We start from the raw sequence: 21,963 nt of genomic DNA, 5'->3' as shown, positions 1-21,963 counted from the left end.
GAGGAGGAAAGGGGGTGGGGGTCGACACCTGTTTGGATGAGACTTTCATAGACCTGACTTATCTATAAACATAATCAGGTGTTAAAGGAGAGAGGGTGGTGAGGGGGAGCAGCCAATGAGGGCCTGAAAGAGGTAGAGGGGGAGAGAAGAGTGCAAACAGGATGTTCTGGGTTTTAGTGGTGAAATGAGAAGCCAGAGCTGTGTAGAGGGCCTGGGAAAGAGCAGAAGAAGCAGATACTGCAGTAGGATTGGCCAGCTCCTTTCAGATTTTGAACAGTTCGGCTGTGCTGTTAGGGGTCGCAGAGATGCGGGTTTGAATATGGACCTTCTTCTTGGAAAAGATGGAGTCTGTATTGCCTCGGGAGCAGGCGGCAGGCCAGTTTGTCACAGGGTGCACCCGAAGCTCTCCCTTCAGCTACTCTGCACTTACGTTTCAGAGGGGCTGGATCGGAGTCATACCAAGAGTTGCACTTCGGGACAGGCTTCAGGCAGATTCTATGACAGGGGCAAGCATATCCAGAGTGTTAACAGATGGAAAGGTGATATATATAGGTAGGGAAAACTAGAAGAAAAACACAACAGGACACAAGAGTTTGTTTTATTAACATCTTTATTCAATGTGACTTACCTGACTATACAAAGTTCGCCACAATGGGGGACACACATGGAACACTGGGCAGGACACCCTGCCCAGAACAAGACTGGAGATAGGAAAGTCGGAGGGACCGATGGAAGGAGGCGCTCAAGAGTAAAGACAGATACTGAAGTTCAGTAGAAAAAGGGGCATACCACCAGACAGAAAAGAGCCGTGCTCCGGAAGAATGGGGTTGCAGCTTCCAGCAGCCCCCCAAGCTGAAGGAGGCAAGCTGGGATCCGTCTGCTAGCTGCAGCCCGGCGTGAATTCAAGCCCCAGGCCGGATGTGCAGAGCAGCCTGGGTGAAGATAAACGCCCAAGTCTGGGGCCGGATGTGCAGGGCGAACCCCGAGCGATAATATGGCCTGGGAGGCAATGACCTGTCCGTGGGCCAAAAGACCGAAAATTCCCACGTGAAGTACACGTCCCAGCCTGGGAGAAGTCCCAGGCCCATGGTGGCTCAGATGAAGGAGTCTGCGAGCTTGTGGCACAAGTCCACCTGCCCAGGGGCACACGGGGTAGGTGATGAAGCAGATAGAACCTAGACGGCACTGGTGGCTTGCGCAGGGCCGCCGGACGGCCTGTGGACCACCCACTCTCCCTAGGGCCAGGCAGGGAAAATACTTACGTGGGGCACCACTGCACATCTGGTGCACCCGGAACAGTGTGGGCTGCCAGTGACGGGGGAAGGTCCCGCCCCAGTGGGCAGGGCCCAACTCGAACTTCCCTGCCGGATTTCAGCTATTCAAAGCGGATAGATATATCAGGGCTCCCAAAGTTCTATATGGAATAAAGTCATCTCCAAGCTCTGGGACTATGTAGTGACAAAGGAGAAATCACCACCACGGGGGACACTATAACCCCTGCACTTCTCGGGAGGGGTTTATGGGGGGGGGGGGGCTGCCAAAGCCCTATAAAATAGGAACTCCATAGCCATCTGGGGAAAGCAGGGGTTTCCAAAGCCCCATTGAGGTCCACACCAAATATGCCCATGGCAGAGCGGGGGGGCTTAATTTGTGGTGGTTGGTGCACCACAGCAAGCAGGCCACAGCTAGGAAAAAGTAATTATTGAATGTTTCATTTTATGACTTTTACAGACTGATAAGGAGGGACTGCATTTTCTGGGGCAGTCTGCAACTGGCCACCCAGCTCATTTAACTGATGGTTATCAGAGTGGTTCGAGAGGGGTGTGGGATCTTCACAAAGGGATGCTCCGAGGGAGAGCTGGAAAACCTGCCAACTGTTAACACGCAGAGGGGTTTATGCAATGGGCATCCATGCCCATATTATGGCATAATTAAACCCAAAGCGGAACATAGGTGCATTTGGAGGTGCTTAACAGGGCACCAAACCCCCCCCCCCCCCCTTCCAGTGTATTGCACCTTATTGAAATATCAGTATTGCAGCTGATTGCCTGAATGAACACCATTTTATTTGGAGGTTTCTCGGCGCCTCCCCAGAGCAGCTGGACTGTGTTGAGGTGGTGCAGCTCTAGCCTGGGATATTTTTAATTACTGTGTTCACCTAGGCCCTGGCGGGTGGGGTAAACCAGGGCTATGCTAGGCAAAATGCTTCACAAGACAGTGAAGACACAGGCAATGACCTTCCATTAGGTGGTCATTAGCGCCAATTGTTCACATTACTAAAGTATTCCTTGGTTGTTGCAATTGCTGAGAGATTTTCAGAACACGACAGGCAAATGCCCCCCCCCCCCCCACGAGTTAATGTTCAGCAAAGTGACACACAAGTCCCTGATGCTGGACAGATAGACGACACGCTATCTTCAAGAAAGCAATGCTGTGTGCAAAGATGGCATGAAGGATTAGGTTGACCAACAAAGAAAAGCAAAATGTTGCTGATCATTACAGGCTGTCGGTGAAAGGCAGCAGTCTGCCTTCTATACTCTTGGCTATTACCAACACTTGATCCAAGAGATTCACATCTTGGATCAAGTGTTGGTAATAGCCAAGAGTATAGAAGGCAGACTGCTGCCTTTCACCGACAGCCTGTAATGATCAGCAACGTGAAAAGATCCATGACATGTTGCAATTTCTCCTAATTCTTTCTGTACGTGCCATTGCTAGTGAAGAGTCTTTGGACTGTTCTTGACAAGACCGACATAGTGACTTAATCAGAAAGTCAACAGACCATACGGAGAAGCCTGATCCATCAATACGATCACAGAAAGCCAATATGATGCAATGAAGAAATTAGACTGTTGAAGGTTTTTATACGGGCCGGATGGCATGTACCTGGTCACTCTTTTCTGCTCATAAAGTGGGAAGACAGGAAACCGGTTTATAACACTTCATGCATAGTTACAAATCAGGCCGCTTGTGCTTTATTGGTGTCAGGTTGGCACAAAAAACCTAGAGATTAAAGCCTCCCTGTGAGTTAATCAAAGGGAAAGCTGTGCTTAATCAAGCAACAAGTCACTCAGCTTTGGTTGCCTTGTGCAAAACAGACTTAACCACAACATAGATCACTCCAGTTTAGATTTAATTTTCTGCTGATTGGCAGTAAATTTGCCACGATGGTCTGTTATGGGTTGATGGCCATTGCCCCTTTTTGTCCAGACCAACTGGGAAAGAGGATGCACGGTGTTCTCCATTGCACCAGATAGTGTACATCAGGAAAAAGGGTTCTACGTGATTTCGCCGACCTATTTTTGGTCGTGGTACTATCGCCGGATTTTACATCGCCAGAAACCCTGTTTTTTTTGGTTCCCCTCCTCTCAGACGCCCCCCTTACTATTATAATAATATCCCAACAAAACACCCCCAAAATAAAAAAAACGGGATTTCTGGCGATGCAAAATCCGGCAGTGAAAAGTACCACGACCAAAAATAGGTCGGCGAAATGAGTGTATACCGCAAAAAGACCCTGATCCAGATCCAACCAATGAAGACCCATATTTGCAATTTATTCCCAATCCCATAATATCCTAGGTGATGGAATTGAGACTAAAAACGATCAAAGAATCAGTGATATATTAAGGACAATTACCGCATACACAGGGCGAATACGTGAAGTTCATCAAGAGAAAATGTGTTGAAAACATACATGACTTATTTTATGAAGTACGGGTCTCGTATTTTTTAATTCTTGCATACCGAACATATTGTGAGATAGTCCGTCTTTAGATCAGTTTTGTAGGCTCCAACATAAAGCATATTAACACGTGTAGAAACGTTTCTACACTAAAGATTTATTTATAGAAGACACCTGGCTGGGATGGCCACTAGATGTCCAGGCTAGACTATGGTTAGCATGCTGCTGCGAAAAAACCAAAAATGTACCTAGGACAAAAATCATACCCTGCAAGGGAAGGGCTACAGCAGGGCCTTTGATGACTTGTTAGGGGACCCAGAGACATACCCCAACCCCACACTTGAATATTCCAATTGTAGATTACTTCATGATGCATAGGCTTGAACAACTCAGATTGAATTAACTATGACTTTTGACAATACAAGCAGTCTCACAGTAAACATGTGTTTCCAAACTGCACGCATCAGCACACTATATAGCATTCCCGTCTCTCACAAACCTAACCTACTCACCCCTCCTTTACATCCACCAGATTAGCAGGAAATCACACAAACGAGACTGCCCGTACCATAAAAGCAGACCGTGGGCAAGAAGTAAGTTAAAGGCCATGGATAAGTGGCAGTTAAACTCTCAGCATACTATGTGCTAGCCTCTACTCACTGGGAGAGAAGTGCAATATCCAGAAGCTGCTTTTCGAACCTGCTCGTTTTGGCTTTTGTTGCTGAAGAAACAAACTACAGTGCCAGGGGCAAAGTATGTCAAAAGATACTTTCTGAAAGGGGTATAGGATCCACCTTGCGACTCACAATGTTTTACAATAATTTATTTGTTATGGTGCAAACGAACATATTGCAAAAACAGAAGACAAACATGTGTTTTAATTCATAAAACTGAATTGCACACATTCAGAAATATTTACAAACACCAATATATTCCAGGAAAAATCTGGAAATTTCACAGCATGTTTCGCATTCGTTTTTTGGGATCGCGATAAATCAGCAAGTGGAATACACTATTTCTTGCAAGTTACAGCTGCCCGAACAACTGGATTCTAAAATGGATAGTTAAAAAATATAACATGAACAGTACTTTTGTAATTTACAAAAAAAATACAGCCAACATTCATGAAGGCTGTAAAAAGGTGAGGTAGAAGGGGATTGCCAATTTAGTAACTGTAAAAGCTTGGTTCATTTCATGTAGGTCTCTAAAAAAATAAATATCTGTAATGGAAAGTTAATAGTCCAAGGCCATGGTGGTTATAAAAGCTGTAGTTTCTGGCAGTCGTGCATCACAGCCTTCGTAGATTCTGTTTACTTTGTTTGCTTCCTGGTAGTGGCCCCAGCCGGATCCCAGACATTGGAGATTTGCTGCTTGCACAGTCTTTTGAGAAGTGATAGTCACAGAGGCACTGTGTACAAAAATCAAATCCACAGCTTTGTCGACTGCATGTCGCCCTGTGTGTATAGGAATCAAACTTTGCAGGAGATCGACAGTGGAGACAAACTTTAAGGCTCTCGTCATTTTTAAGGGTTTTCACTGCCTGTCAAAAGTAAACCAAAAAAAGTATTGTTAGCCTTTCATATTCAAATTACAAAGTTACCATTCTGTCTCAGGAATGATGGAACACAAGAGTGCAATCAATGCAAACAGACGATCTAAGAAATAGATGCACGGAGTGGTATCTGTTCTAGAATGTACATTCTATATGCTATGAAGGAATCATCATATTACCATAAAGTACACTCTAATTAGGACACATTTCAAATGGGTATACTAGATTATATGTTTAAGAAACGTGTACAGTCCGTCTTCTTGGGTACTACCCCCATTTGTTGTTTGTGAGGGACCAGTTTCAATTGAGGATGAAGCAGAAAAGCTTACCTATGGGAAACTGGTTACCCCTCCCTTACTATTCGATACACTAATTTGTCCACAACGTTCACTTCCACTACTACTTTCCAAAAAAGCACACAGCTGAAGAGAACAGAAAGGTCCCAAAAACAGGGACTCTGGGGGGTTAGTATGTGCTAACTTGCATACACAAACACAACTAGTAATGTGTAGTACAGCCATGCTGTACTAAGGTTTCGTTTGCAAGTGAACATCAATTTGATTTTACAGATCTGATGCATTCACTACCATTCTGCGCATTGTCATCTGTGGGAAACATCAAAACTCCAGTAATGGCGTGTTTCGGCCCTCTACTCGCACAACACTTAAACTCACATGCCCACATAGTTGGTTTATGCGGCCATCAGGACACACACATGAATGAAAGCAGGATCAGTCTGGAGAACACCATAGATCACACTTGCTATAATGCATTGACAATACCTAATTTAAAAAACATGCCTCTCCAGAAGCCTTCTATTCACTGATAAGTTACCCTTCAACAAGTGAAATAATGTGCTACCGCTTCTATGTCCACATGAGAGAGTCATGCCTCAAGATCAAAAGGCTTGGGATCTACAATGGCAGCCATCTTGAGCACACCAGCTCGAAAGAGGTCTGTGGCGATGTTATTACTAGTGCTGTCAAACGTTTCCAACATAAGAGCTGTGCACTAGAATGGACACGAGCGCCAGCGAAACACTGGGTCCAGCATCACATGTGGGTGGGTGCAGGCAAATACAGCGCCTGGGGTTGTCCCAAAATCCCCTCCCCTATTTTTTTTTATATGATGGGTATATATGAGCAAAATGACAGGCAACATCATGTAGTTTCCTCATATATAGCGTAAATGTAAGTAGGGGGCAAAGAAAAAATGTTTTTCTTATATTAGTATCACACGGTTGTTTCACTACAGATAGTGCGACTTATCCACACACAGGAAGCAGGGTTCCTTTTTTGCACGATCTGCCAGTTGGAGCAGGTCAGTATACATTTTCATATAATTGATAAACTAAAAAGTTGAGAGATGCATAGCACTTCAAAAGAGACCGGTGCTCTTATTGTCTTTTTAGGAGAAATAATTGAACTCTCCCGAATAAACTGTGCCAGAGCAAGTGGTTCTGCTGGCTTTATGTTTCAATGATCCCTTCAATACCTGCTTTAATCTCTAAGGTAGCACATTGTTTCACTTATTGAAGGCGTAACTGCGTTGCAAGTGAATAGAAGTCTTCTGGAGTGTGGTGTATTGTTATTTTAAATCTACGTATTGTGTCATTGCAATATAGGAAGAGCGATCTATGGGTTCTGCACAGACTGATTCTGGCTTTCAATCATTTGTATGTCCTGATGATGGACCTATAAACCAACTACGCGAGCAAGTAGTTTCAAGTGTATCACGAGTGGAGGGCCAAAAATCAACCTCAACAAAACCCACCATTACTGGAGTTATGAGGTTTCCCACAGATGAAAAAACACAGAATAGTAGTGAATGAATCTGCACCTTTAAAATCAAATTGATGGGAGTTGCAAACAAAGCCTTAGTACAGCAATGCTGTAGTACAGACTACTAGTCCATTCTGCGTTGTGTATTATATATTCTTTCATGCAAGTTACCACATACTAACCCCAGTCACTGATGATTTTTGGAACCGTTCTGCATTTTTTAGTATGATCTGTTCTCTCGCTTCAGCAGTGGCCTTAGAAAGTGGTAAACAGTAGTACAAGTTAACAGTGTTGTCAAATAAGGGAGGAGTAACCATTCACACCACCCCCCCCTTCCCGAGCAACATGCTGCTGACTGCTTTTAAAAATACCATTAAAGTCAAATTCCAGTTTCATGGCAATTGACACTTGGTCATTTTAACCAATACCACAAGCGTGTTATTGAGTCCTATATATGCATAGTCCTTTATATGTAGGACTTCATGGATCTGCAGTCTATTTTCCTGTGAGACTATGGCAAGGGACTCGTAGTTAGATTGAACATAAAAATGTAGTTGTGCTTCAAACACCTTATTTTGCATCAACATGATCACCTTACATCATAGGTAACAGTGCAAAGCATGGCCACGCAAAAAGATAGAGAACACATTATCACTAGTTAGTGAAAAAAGAGGGGGGAATAAGCCTTAGAAACAGTGTTGGCGCTCCAGGTGGAAAGTATTAGGGAAGTATATAATAGAGGTAGAGATGCTGCAATCGAGGGATGCCACACAAGCTGACCTGAGCTTGGACAAACTGAAGGGAAAAGGCCCCCCCTGTCGCGCTTCTCAAAAATAAGATATTCGCACAAGCAATAGGTTTCCAAAATTAGACGGTTTTTCATTTTAGAATTAGAAGTATAAACACAAATAAGTCGAGAGACTTTAGTTGAAAACATGAAAATTAATGCACATATAGAAAACGAGTCTTTTTGTCTAAGTTGGATCTAATCGATGCAAAAGTATAAAGTCCTTAGTTGTTATTAAGTCTGTGGTAGAAACCAATCAATGCGAAAATAAAATGTTCTTAGTTGTTTTCACTAAGTCTAGATATTAGAATCAAAGGGTCAAAAGATGCAAATTGGCTGTGGCCCCAGTTGTTGCTGGGTCCTGATTTTTGATGGTCTGTGGGTGGCCTGAGTTTTTTGTTGCTAGATCCTGATTCTTGGTTTGTAAGAACAAGGTTTCCAATAGTATTAGGAGGTTGTGACCTCAGTTGTTGTCACTGGGGCAAGAAGTCCTTTGGTTGGAGTGGATCCTTATTGGGGTAATGACCTTAGTTAGATTAAATGGGTCTTAGCGAATACAGTTAACTCCTGGGTTAGAGAACGAGAATGACCTTTTCAATTTAAAGCGATTAGACCATTTGTAACCATCACATGCTTCATTGACCGAGCTGAACCAACATCTTTTACAGTATTGACCTCACAATTATCCAACCTTTGTTTCAACATACCTTATACTCCCCCTGAAGAACCGCCGACCTTGCGGCAGGGAAACACGTGTTGAGGAATTGCTTCTTCACTAAACCTTTAAGTTGAGCCCACCACAGGACTGCTGTTTTAAGGAATCACTAACCCAAGAGTCAACTGTATTCGCTAAGACCCAGTGAAACTACGGATCCAGCAACAACAACTCAGGCCACAGCCAATTTGCATCTTTTGACCCTTGATTCTAATATCTAGACTTAGTGAAAATAACTAAGAACATTTTATTTTAGCATCATTTGGATTCTACCACAGACTTAGTGACAAGAACATTATAATTTTGCATTGATTGGCTTCTACCACAGACTTAATGACAACAAAGGACTTTATACTTTTGCATCGATTAGATCCAACTTCGAAAAAAAGACTTTCTAGATGTGCATTAATTTTCATGTTTCCAACTAAACAGTCTCGACTTTTGTGTTTATACTTATCATTCTAAAATAAAAAACATTATCATTAGTTGCCTTGGGTGCAAGGCAACAGGCAGCAAGTGATACATAGATCTCAATGGACTTACATCATTGGAGCTAGGACAATTTTAAATTAGTGAAAGTATTACGTTAGGAAACCAATCAAACGTGCACAACATTTACAATCTAAGAGAAGCACAGAGATTGCAGTTTTAAAGGACTGACTTGACCACAGGTAAAAAGGGTACAGCCAGACGAAAAGCCACTTGCCACACGCACACCACCATCTCTTACTCGCCAACAGTGAATTGTGGCTGGTGCAAATGTACAGGCCTGGACGAAAAAATTTGAGTGAAAACAAATTGTGTAAAACCAAGAGAAAGTTATGAGATGGTCCACTGGGATACAGAAAAGTTCTTGCACCACACTAAACTAGCCCTTTGTAGAAACCACTGAAGTACCAAAATACAATTTGTGATCCGGCAAATACTTTTGGGTGAGGAAAAAGTCCAATGTACCTCAGCAAATTCTGCATGCCGGCTTTGCTGAATACTTCCATAGCTGGCCTGTTTTTGCCGATGTGACTTTTTAGAGGGTTTGCAATTTGGACTTGCTGCTTTCTGAACGGATGTTAGTGCAGCACGGCGAAGAGAATAGGTCCTTGAAGCAACATCTTCTGACAATTTTGCTGTATTCGCCTATTGTGAGGAAGCAATATTAAAAAATGAAAAATGTTATCACACTACTACACTGTGGCTCAGCATTTGGCACACTGCTCAGTATCTAATATATAGTAAATGAATATCACCCCTGCAGATCCAAGCAACAACCCCCTCCCCACACAAAAACAGCCAGCTGCGGATCGGGAATTACACAAAGTTGATTTTTACACCAAACTAACATTACGTCGGTTAGCACACTAAAAACATCATAAGAAAACTGAAGTGCAGATCAATGTATTATCTTAATATAAATGTCCACAAGTATTTTTACAATTGCCCAACATGAAAGAAATGATGGGGTGGTACAAACGACAGAATATTGGGAACCTAGAACACCCTTCTGGAAATCTGTGACAGTGCATCAAAATCAAATTCTCCTCAGCGCCCCCCCCCCCCCCCCCCCAATTCAACAGGTTCTTTATAGTCCCAGTCTCAGAGTACCTGCACATATAATGTAGCATCTCATGTAACATAGGTTTGCATCCCCAATAAGCCAAAACGAGAGGGGGCACAGCAAAGCCGTAAAATGATTAGGCAGGCCTATTATGGCCCCTCTGGTCATCAGCCCCCAATATGGCTGTATGCTCTGCCCCCCACCAGCCAAGGATGCCTCGACAAATGACTACCCCAGATGCTTCCTATTAGGATGCAGGATATATTTTGTAGTGCATCACCTCGCCAAACGTCAACCCTGGTCACCAACTTAACCCCCACCCCACCCCCGGCAGCAGCTACGTTTGCAACAAGAAAATATTTTCCAATCTTACCAAGGTTTAATGCTAGTGTCATTGATAATCGGAAAGCCACACAAAATAACCACCAAAAGGCTCACAAAAGCGAGATCGTACTTACAACAAATGCTTCTAAAGACGAAATATATAACGGAAAAGCCCGTTTATCAGCCGTCAAGAGGTCGTTCCATCTTCTACTTACTCCAGCAACACTAAAAGGAGAGAAGGGGAAGAAACACTTTAGTCCCTGGTACGACAGTGCAGCACTGGGTGAAATTTAAAACTGCCATGCTGGCAATGAGCAAGGTCCTTAAATAGAAGTAAATGGCAAGGAGTCTATGAAATTACATATATGACATAAATAAGACCACCATCCAAAAATGTGGTTCTGCGTTACATGAACAGTGAACAAAAACGAAGACTTTTGGGAAGCATGCCCTTTGTTTTAAAGGAATTAACAGGATGGCTCCCCTTCTAAACAACCATGTTTATACTTTGTCGCAGTGAGTTGGGCTACAGACAAGAAACTTACTTTATTAAGTCCATTTCACTAAGATGGACTAATATTTGTGCCACAACGTGTCTAAAATCCCTCAGGAAAAGTTCGCCCAAAATGTCCATTCGGTCCAACCCCATTTTGCGCCCAATGACGTTTTGAAGTCCAAAGCCTTTCTTTGAAACCATTTCCACAACATCCCAGTCCAATTTCGGATTTCTCCTAGAAGTCTTTTTTAAAGTGGAGCACACGACTTCCTCAAAACAGACAATAGGTAGATTGTATTTTGAGAATGGTGGTGGGGTTTGACTTTGTAAACGAATTGGCGTATCACCTAAAGACACATCAGTGAAAAGGCCACTGTCCAGTGTGTCCGTTAAATTACTGTTCACCATTGAACTATATCCACTTTCATCCTGAATTTCACTATGTTCCAAGTCCAGAGATGTACGCACATTGTCATCACGAAGAGGGGTCAGATTTTTATTTTCTTTGTCCTGTTTTGGTTGACAATCTCTTCCACACAAAGTGCTCAAGTCAGTACATGAGGTTCGGTGATCTTTCATAGAGCTAGCATACAGCGCATCTTCATAATCCTGTGTGCAGAAATCTTCTAGCTTTGTGTCCGCGGGTGGCTCTTGCTTTTTTGGAGACTGCCTGGTGGCCACATTGCTTAAGTGGCACTTCATTTTAAAGCTGGAAGCCTTCCCGTGACCTGCAAATAAAGACATGTCAAAGAATCAGAAGTCACGAAACAAAAAGTGCATGTACATTAGTTGGATATGGGGCTAGTGGCAGGTGACCAGTACACACACAATGTATGTCTACCTTTAAAATATATGTTTTCCTGGAATGTTTTTAAATATCCACCCATACGCTGTACTAGGCAGCACATTTCGTCGGTCATTTAAGATTGCACCGAGTCATGTATAGAAAATGACAGGCAATTAATGTTGGGGGGGCTCTTGCAATGTTCGACACAAACTGCAGGAACTGAGGGTATAACAGGGTGTCCGTCCATTACCACCAAGAATATATAATAAATATTCTGAGCAAAAAACGTCATGGCGACATCTAAATGTTGCGAAGATTAGTGAAAAACACAACTTTGCTGGCCCATAACTATACTACGAACGCACCAAATGGCGGGTCCGTCATCCACCCGTGGCAAAAACATGGGTGCTGTAGACTGCGCTCAACCTTAGGATTTGAGCTTGGGGACAAGTGGGGAGTGTTTATCACCACGAGAGAGTGGGGTGGGATACATTACACCTAGATATTTTGCATTTTTAAAAAAGTGGGGGAAACTATCTTCCCTCCAAAAAAAAGCGACCCCAGTCCGATAAGCAAGAGCAAATTGCATTAATGATTACGCTACACCTCCCCCAACTCCATGTGGCACTCGGGGCAAGCACTCAAGTAGAGAATTGTGTGCGGGGGAAGGGCGGCACGGAAACTACCCCGCCAGACCCTTACAGATAGAAAACACGAGACCACATACAGACACCCAAAAAAACTCACACAGATTAACCTTCTACCCCTGACACAGTCGCCGTATAATTCTTGCGCTAAAAGCCTACTGCGGCCGTTTCCCGCTTCGGTGCTTTTAGAGACTGCAGCTTGACAAATCTGCCCGTGCCCTCTTCGTGTTCTTGGCGCCTAGGACACGGAGGGCAAAGTCAACTCCGGGGATAGGGCGCGGGATGGCCACTCGTAACAAATATTCAGTTGTTACACTGCACAAGAGCTGTGTCTCTGGAAAGAACCAATAATGATTTCTGCCCTAATATATACAAAGCGCGGGTATAACAACCCTCCGGTGTCACCCACTTACCTTTCGCGTGCTGACCCCCTTTCGCGACTTGCTGCGCTGCTCTCATACGGTTCTGAAACCTGAGGGGGAACGGTCAGTTGGGATTGCGCGGAACTCTGACACTGCACAGTTGTCTGGACTGGGGCTGAAGCAGTAAAAAGCGCCAGCTGAGAACTCTTTAAAACACTTTGAATTTCGTGTCTGAAATCCTTTCAGCCAATGAGGTGAGGGCGGGAGGGGTGAAAGGGATGAATCAGCCAGTTAAAAAGAAAGAGAATCTGAGACTGTGGCGGTAGCCAATCAAAGCACGGTCTTTCTTCTGCTCGCTCCCATTGCTTGCTGCGCATGACTAGAAACACGCAGAGTAAAACGGGAAAAGAAATAAAAGAACGGTGGCTAAATGTTGAACACCGTCCACCATCCTATCTGCCATGTTAGAAAAGAATCGGTCTGTCCAGTCTACAGTTGTTTGTTATTCACATGCCATCAAAGCTAGGCGGACATTTACAAAGGCATTTCTATCCTGTGACTCACGATGCATTAATATAGAACACTACCCTTATGGCAAAAAAAACAAACTATTAAACAAATATTGATATGCTGTGATTGTATATATTGGTAATGCTCGGATTACTTATCGCGTGTACTGTGACGAGGAAGAGTAGGACTCCAGTAATGCAGATTACCGGTAAGTAATCAGAACATTACCTCCATGTCCACTCTTCCTCGTCCCAGTACTTACCTCAAGAGACATACCATAGCAGTCACGGGAAGATGTCACAATGAGAAACAGCCAGAAAGTGCAGAACAAAAACACACACCTTTAATAACTCCGAATTCACATCCCAACAGACAAAACCCCAAAAGAACCATCCCCAGAGTGGGAGACATACAACAGATAGTGGTTGATGAAAGTGTTCTGATCCGCTCAGGTGGCTGCCCTACAAATCTCCTGTAGACAAAACCACCCTCGCATCTGCCCAGGACATAGCTCTCAACTCACACGCTTTTGGCGGGTGTCACCCGCCTTGTGAAAGGTTGACTCACCCGCCAACAGACATGCCAAAATTCCAAAGCCCTGAAGAGGGAGATTTCAGCACCGGAATCAGGAGAACGCATTTTCTCCATAGGAATGCATTGGGGATATTGTTATTTTAGGCGGGAGACAGTAAAAAATAGCACTGTTTTTAATGAAAAAATCAGGTGCCTCCCGCCTAAATCGTGAGGGTTGGCATGTATGCACCAAGCCTCCTGCAAGCCCATTCATTCCAATGGGCTTCTCACCCGCCAAAAACAAAATCGGGCGATTACAGCCGCCTTTGTGACACAAATGGTTGAGAGCTATGGCCCAGGAAGCAGCCAAACCCCTGGTAGAGCGACCCTGAACGTGGGCAGGCACAGGCAGGCCAGAAGCCACATATGCCATGGAAACAACACAGATCCAACACTTAATGGAAACCACTGAGACCTTCCGTCCCGCACCAGCAGGGCCACAATTAACCAGGAGACTACCAGACTGCCGAAAGAGGGCATTCCAAGCTAAATACTCCAGAACTGCCTGCCGCACACCAATGGCATGCCAAGTCACCTCTTCCGGCGTTTGTGGATCCTGAAAAAATGCAGGTAGAACCAGATCCTTTAGGCAACCACAGAGTCCGTTAGAACCCTTATGAAAGGGGGATAATACAATAGAGCCCCAATCTCCCAGCCTACGGCTGACATGATAGCGACAAGGAAAGCAGCCTTCAGTGTAAGGTGCTTGATGTCAATTTCAGAAAGGGCCTCAAATGGTGGCCCCTGAAGGAAGCGCAAGACAAGAGGAAGATTACAAGGGGGGGTGGGAGACCTTTATAAGTACAAGGAAGGGAAGAAGAGAGACCCCGAAACAACTTCCCTAACAACCCCTCCCCATCCAGATGGCCATCAGAGTTCCCCAAGATTAATTTAATGGAGGCCCATTGGGAGCGAAGTGTGGAGATCGCCAGGCTCTTGTCAAAACCCTCCTGGAGGAACTGGAGAATAGCAGGCAGACCAGAACGTAGTGGGGTGGGGTGGGGGAGGGGAGGAGTGCCAGACCGCTCACACCAATCCGGAAGTGGCCCCAGTGCCTGCCATACGCCTTCAGAGTAGAAGGTCTACGAGCATTAATGATAGACTCGATCACAGGACCCGAAATTCCCCTGGAACATCAACCGAGTCCGTGCAAAGCAAAAGGCATACTGCCCATTGAATCAGTCAGACCCCAGACCTGCCTGCAGGGGACAAGTCCACTTCGGAATCAACCAAGGTTTCCGGGACTCAAGTTCCAACAGCGAAGGAAACCAGCTCTGGTAGGCCAGAACAGAGCAACCAACAACACAGTCGACCCGTTGTCCCTGATGCGCTGAACCACCTGGGGAAGAAACGGCAGAGGAAGGAATGCATAAAGGAGACCCCAAGGCCACTGCACAGTGAGGGCATCAACCCCCAAAGCCCCATCGGCTGGAAACCTGGAGTAGAAGAGAGCAACGTTTGCAGAAGCCGGAGAGGCAAAGAGATCCAGAACAGGGATCCCGAACCTGACACAGTTCTCTGCAAAAACGCTGTTTGACAGAACCAGTTCAGCAGAGGGGAGGAACCGGCGGTTGAGTAGATCCGCTCGGACATTGTCCACCCCCTGACATGAGAGGACAACAGATGCGACTCCCCCCAAAAACCTATTTGAGCTGCCAGAGCATTCAAGGAGCAGCCGGACCCTCCCTGGCGGTTGACATATGTCAATGCCATGGTATTGTCCGTCCAGACCAAAACTGCCCAGCCTTCCAGAAACACCCTGAAGTACCACAGGGCCCGAAGAATGGCACACAACTCTCTCCAATTGGACGAGCAAAGGCCCTCCTGCGGAGCCCACAACCGCTGGGCCGAGAGGATGCCCAACATGGCCCCCCAACCTCTTCCGCTGGCGTCTGTTGTAAGAGTGATCAGAGGACGGACCAGGGACACCTCTGCCCAGAGATTCGGAACCCACAACCACCAAAGAAAGGAGGCCCTCAGAGCCGGCGACACCAGGATCAGAGCCTCGTAAACCCAAGAAACCAGGAGCCAGTGGGAGAGTAGATAAGACACCAGAGGACGCAGTTGAAGACAAGCCCAAGGAACCAGAAAAACGCAAGATGCTCATGCTTCAGGGGCACATGGCAACAGGTGAGACGTGACAACTCCTCCTGAGAACTCTGCCCAGAACAACCAGCAGGCAATGGACCCTCTCCTGGGTCAGAAACACTCTCCCCACCCTGGTGCAAATCTGAGCCCCAATGAAAACCAGATCCTGAGAGGTCTCCATATAAGACTTCTGCCAGTGCACCAGAAACCCCCAGTCCGCAATGCCTGGCTGACCAGCTGGAGATGAGTCAGGACTGTCCGGCGAAGGGCCGCCTTGACCAACCAGTCGTCCAGGTAAGGAAACATCTGAATGCCCTTCAGGTGCAGATGCGCCACCAGGGGAGCCACCAGCCTGGTGAACACCCTGGGGGCTGAGCGCAACCCGAACTGGAGCACTCAGAACTGAAAATGCCAGGATCCCACTGCAAAACAGAAGAAGAACTTCATGTGGCAGGGGCAGAGAACCACGTTAGCCATGACTAACTTAGCAAGACATTGCCAAAAGATGTCACAGACAACAGATGTAACAGTTTTGAAAACCTTTATTAAAATATCAGGATGTGTGTAAGGCCCAACTTGCCCTATAGCTATGGTGGGAATAACCCTACCTAAAGAAAGTAAATAAAGGTCTAAGTCTGTAAACCCAACTCAAAAATCCATCTGTTTCAACACCTATGCTTGCCCTCACATCTAATATTGAAATGTAGTGGAGGGATGTTCTAACTTAAATAGTGTTCAACATAAAGTCTGGAGCAGTCTCTATCCCCTTTCGCAAGTTCAGGATACAGATCCAGCAAAAGGTGCAAAAAGGTGCTTAGGGTTCCCCTCTCCAAGCTTCAAGTATTGATTTCCAAAATGACAATGTTCCAAAGGAGCTCAGGAGTTCCCTTACCCGAGCTTCAAGCATTGATTTCAAAAACAACAATGTTCAGCTTTATCATATTTCAAAGATGCTTCACAACTCTCCTGTATTTGTTGGGGCGTCGTGGGCTAGGCACAGTTAACAGGCCACATGGACCACTCGTTACAGGCCACGCAACCAGTTGCCCTTACGCAGCTTTCTACCACCTTCTCGAATTATAGTGTCTCTCACGTTCTTAGATTCAAGGTTTGCCTTTCTTGATACTTCTTTGGTTCTTCTTTTTATAATGTACTTGATTGGGTTTCATTTACAGCTTTATTTTGCCAGATCAACATTTTGCTCACACTTCATGGGCCCCCCTCCGGTTGCTCGTTTACAGCTTTCATTCTCTTATTCGTACTATTCTTATTTTGTGATACTTTTACAACATACTTTGTTAGTCAGAGACTTTTGAACACGTACCGCTTCAACGTGACCACTCTTACACAATGTTTCTGCAAAATACATTTAAAGTATTGCATTTGTCTTAATTTGTTCTTTTACTTCACTCTGAAACTTTCGAGAACGTGTCGACTGCACTGTATGTACATTTTGTTAACACAACAAAGGTACAGATGCTGGTCGCAGAGGCCAATCAGAAGACGGTCAAAGGAACGGGTTGCCTAGCAACCTGTTAGCATTAATGTGGTGGCAATTATATGCACACGCCGCAGGCTCCACGCAGCTCTGTGTGAGCAGCGAGAAGTTTAGGGCAAAATAGACAAATGGATAAAATAATAAGTCGGGTGGGCTCAGGATGCTACACCTGGGCTGGTGAGAGGGAGTCAGGCAGAAGGAGCAGAGCTCCTGATCCTCGATCCGGTGTCGGTTCTTTTAGTCCTTGGTACGGCAGGGCTGAGGAGAGAGGGATCCTGCCCTTCTCGGTCCGCAGCAGCTACAGAATGGGGACAGCCGATATGCACATGCAGCACAACTGTCACACGCATACACATGGGTGCAAACAACGGGCCAGCCGCTTTGGAAGCAACTTGAATAGGCCTGGTGCCCAGTCCCCCCCCCATCTGATCTCCCACACCTACCATCCATGAAATATCAGGTAAATCAGGGTCCCCTCACAGCAACGAAAATGACAACACCAAATACCCGCAGCTGGAGGGCAGCAGCGCGGAACTGGGGCTGCAGTGGCTCCATGGGACCCCTTACGCCTATCTGGAATAATCCCGAGTTCACCCCTGGTAACTCCCCATGTAGTTTTGCACCATGGAAAGAGGGAGGGCTGGAAAAAGGAACAAGTTACTTACCTGTAACTGTTGTTCTCCAGCATGGGTCTGGCATGGATTCACATGCTCATGAATATTCCCCGTCGTCAGGCTGGGAATCCTCGGTAAAGAAAAAACCAGTATCAGTTTCGTTTCTGATCTGTCTTTCGTAGTAATAACCAATCACTGGTCTCTGCGTCATACTGACCACAGCCAATGACTGCCCTCTACCTAAGCACCGCCTCTGGCAGCCATCTTCAGATTTGGAAGCACGTAAAGTGGCAGTATGACCAAGTGAAGAGCCGCAGAGGGGTAGGCGGGAGGGTTCGCATGTGAATCCATGCCAGACCCATGCTGGAGAACAACAGTTACAGGTAAGTAACTTGTTCCTTCTCCAGCATGGGGTCTGGCATGGATTCACATGCTCATGAATAAAGAATACATAGCAGTACACACATGCACAACCACGGGAGGTGGCAAAGGCTCAACATTAAGCATTACATCAAACTCAACATTAAGCATCTTACCTCCTCACCAGGCTCACCTCAGGCGAACAGGTTGCGCAGCACTGCTTGGCCGACCCTGGACTCCTCCCTGGAATCCCGGTCGACGCAGTAGAATTTCGTGAAGGTGTGCGTCGACCTCCACGTAGCAGCCCTGCATATGTCCAGCAGGGGCACACCAGAAAGGAACGCCGTGGTAGCTGCGATCGCTCTGGTGGAATGGGCTCTCGGACGGCCAGGCAGCGGTCGGTTTGCCAACCGATGACAGTACATGATACAGCCGGAGAGCCATCTGGAAATGGAAGCCTTCGAGAGAGCCTTCCCCTGATTGACAGGTCCAAAGATCACAAAGAGTTGTGACGTCTTCCGAAAACACTTTGTGCGGTCCACGTAGAACTTCAGCGCTCTAGCCACATCCAGCGAGTGCAAAGTCCTCTCAGCCGGCGACGAAGGCGACGGGAAGAACACAGGCAACACCAAGGGTTCGTTGAGATGGAAGTCCGACGGTACCTTGGGCATGAAGGAGGGGTGCGTCCTGAGCACTACCCTCGTGTCGTGGAAAGTCAAGTACGGGGCCTTGCAGGAAAGGGTCTGGATCTCTCCCACTCGTCGTGCGGAGGTGATGGCCACAAGAAAAGCTGTTTTCCACGATAGAAACTTCAACGGGGCCGAGTGCAGAGGCTCGAACGGAGGTCCCATGAGCTTGGTCAGCACCACGTTGAGCTCCCACGCCGGGGCCGGAGCCTTCACCGGCGGGAACGATCTGAACAGTCCCTTCATGAACTCTTTCACCAGACGATGAGACCACAAGGACGTCCGCCCCGTGGTTCTGGTGTATCGGGAGATCGCAGCAAGATGAATCTTGATGGACGCGTGTGCCAGACCAGCTTTGGCCAGCGTCAGCAGGTACGGCAGTACTTGGGGAGCCGTAATCCGTAGAGGGTTAATCTTCTGTGCGTGGCACCAGACAGAGAACCTCTTCCATTTGTGTCCGTAGCATTTAAGAGTCGAGGACGCCCTGGCCTTTGCAAGAACCTCTCTGCAATCGGCCGGTATATCGTATCCTCCAAACTCTAGCGCTGCAGGAGCCAGGCCTGCAAGTTCAGCGACTTCGGGTCGTGGTGGAGGATGGCGCCTCCTTCCCTGGAGAGTAGATCCGCGTCCGCCGGCAGCTTGATCGGCGGGGACGCTGACAAGTCCAGCAAGTCCGGGAACCATATCTGCCTCGGCCACGCAGGTGCGACGAGGATCATCCTGCACCGTGACCTCTTGAGCTGGTTGACGAGCCGGATTAGCAGAGGCAAGGGAGGGAACGCGTGGAGGAACAGGCCCTCCCAGGGGAACGAGAAAGCATCGCCCATGCTCCTCGTCTGGGGAAACCTGCTGGCGAACCTCCGGCACTTGGTGTTCGTCGCCGTCGCAAACAGGTCGATCTGGGGTGTGCCCCACCGTCGGAAGAGGCGATCCACCAGATCCTGCCGTAGTTCCCACTCGTGGCACGAGCGCAGCTCCCTGCTGAGTGAGTCGGCGATGGTGTTTTTTATCCCTGCCAGATGAAACGGCACCAGAAAAATCCCTTGGGCGACGGCCCAATGCCACAGGTCCTGCGCCTCCTTGGACAGCGCTGGGGACCTGGTTCCGCCCTGTTTCCTGATGTAAAACATGGTGGTGGTGTTGTCGGTGAAGATCCTCACCACCTTGCCCTTGAGGGACGGAAGGAAGGACCTGAGGGCCCAAAACACTGCACGGAGCTCCAGGACGTTGATATGCAGGGACTTCTCCGTCGGGAGCCAGAGTCCCCTTGCGTGCAGATTTTCGGTGTGCGCTCCCCACCCTTCCAGGGAGGCATCCGTGGTCACAGTCTCCTGGTGGGCTGGGGTCTGGAAGTCCATGCCCGCCGTCAGATGCGCGCGGGTGCCCCACCACCGTATCGCTCGTCGGAAACTCTCGTCGAGCTTGATCCTTTCCTCGAAGCTGCCCGTCGTCTGGATCCAGCGCGCATCCAGGAATTCTTGCAACGGGCGCATCCGGAGCCTGCACATGGGAATGAGGTAGATGCAGGAAGACATCATCCCGAGGAGGGACTTGATGGACCTCACTTTGGCCGCGTCGGCCACCAACATCCGTTGCACCTTGCCCAAGATGGTCCTGGTCCTCTCCTCCGACGGGGAGGCCAGAAGGGACACTGTGTCGAGCCTCGCTCCCAGAAACAGTGCGACTTGCGCGGGCACCAGGTGGGATTTGGCGTAGTTCACGGAGAATCCCAGGTCCGTGAGGAGTTGGACGGTCCTTGCCGTGTGGACCACGGCGAGCTCCCTCGTCTTGGCGCGGATGAGCCAGTCGTCCAGGTAGGGGTAGACGTGAATCCCCTCGCGGCGCAGCTGCGCCGCCACCGGTGCGAGGCACTTGGTGAATACCCTGGGTGCCGACCGTAGTCCGAAGGGAAGGGCTTTGAACTGGTAATGACGCCCCTGGACCACGAACCTGAGGAATTTTCGGTGCCCCTTTAGGATGGGAATGTGGAAGTAGGCATCCTCCAAATCCAACGACGATAGGAAGTCTCCTTCCTCCAGCTGACCCAGGACGTGCTGGAGGGTGACCATCCGGAACTTCTGCGCCTTGATGAACTTGTTCAGACGTCGCAGGTCTAGGATGGGGCGCCATCCTCCCGTCTTCTTCTTCACGAGGAAGTATCTCGAGTAGACTCCGGAGCCCCGAAGCCTCTTTGGGACGAGTTCGATGGCGCCCTTTCTGAGCATCGCCTTTACCTCCAGGAGAAGTTGAGGGACGTGAAGTTCTTTCCTGGCCACGGGGGGGACGCGCGGGCACCTTCTTTGAAACTCGAGCGCGTGGCCCCGGGCCAGGGCGTCCAGCACCCAACTGTCGGTGGAGATGGACTCCCACACGCTGACGAAGCCCGCCAGCCGGCCTCCCACCGGGGTGCTTCGGTGGGGGCCCGACCCCACGGCCGGTTCAATCCTGCTTGGACGCGGCCTTGCCGCCTTGACCTCCTTGGCGACGACGGCGGGGTCCGCTAGACTTGCCTCGTCCTCTGTAGGCCTCTTGCGACGACGAGCGGGCCGCTTGACGGTAGGAAGCGAAACCGCCGCCGGAACCTTTAGAGGCGCCCTTGCCTCCGCCGCTCCGAAAGGGCGTCCGTCGTTGCTGCAGAACTCCAAGGGCCCGGGCCGTCTCAGTATCCGCCTTGATGGCCTGAAGGGAATCGTCCACTGTCTTCCCAAACAGGTTGTTCCCGTCGAAGGGCATGTCCAGGACTCTGGTCTGGACGTCCTGCCGGAAGTCCGTAGCTTTGAGCCATCCACGACGTCGAAGGCAAACGCCGTTGCCCAGCTGGCGGAACCCAGTGTCGGCGATGTCAGTCGCCACGGTGATGGCGTGGTCCGAGGCCAACTCACCTTCCTGCAGGATCTCCAGGGCCTCCGCCCTCTTGTCGTCCGGCAGAAAATCCAGCAGGGGAGC

At 47.8% G+C, this 21,963-nt stretch overlaps 1 protein-coding gene across 2 annotated transcripts in view; it reads right to left on the bottom strand.

Annotated features, from left to right (window-relative positions):
* Positions 1-4,491: 4,491 nt before the first annotated feature.
* Positions 4,492-21,963, bottom strand: part of FBXO5 (F-box protein 5) — a 40,614-nt gene continuing 23,142 nt past the window's right edge. Inside the window, exons 1-5 of one of the 2 annotated variants that reach the window (XM_069606772.1) lie at positions 12,740-12,886; positions 10,942-11,620; positions 10,531-10,621; positions 9,475-9,654; positions 4,492-5,225 (exon numbers count right to left, since the gene is read on the bottom strand). In XM_069606772.1, coding sequence (XP_069462873.1) covers positions 4,974-5,225; positions 9,475-9,654; positions 10,531-10,621; positions 10,942-11,620; positions 12,740-12,785 — 1,248 coding nt within the window. In that variant the 5' untranslated portion in view covers positions 12,786-12,886 and the 3' untranslated portion in view covers positions 4,492-4,973. Of the gene's footprint in view, positions 5,226-9,474; positions 9,655-10,530; positions 10,622-10,941; positions 11,621-12,739; positions 12,887-21,963 lie in introns of those variants that run through there. The other variant, XM_069606773.1, reaches the window with a different exon arrangement.

Source organism: Ambystoma mexicanum, chromosome 4p, assembly GCF_040938575.1.
Source record: "Ambystoma mexicanum isolate Mex_15411 chromosome 4p, UKY_AmexF1_1, whole genome shotgun sequence".
Classification (NCBI taxonomy): domain Eukaryota; kingdom Metazoa; phylum Chordata; class Amphibia; order Caudata; family Ambystomatidae; genus Ambystoma; species Ambystoma mexicanum.
This window is presented reverse-complemented; position numbering and strand designations above follow the sequence as displayed.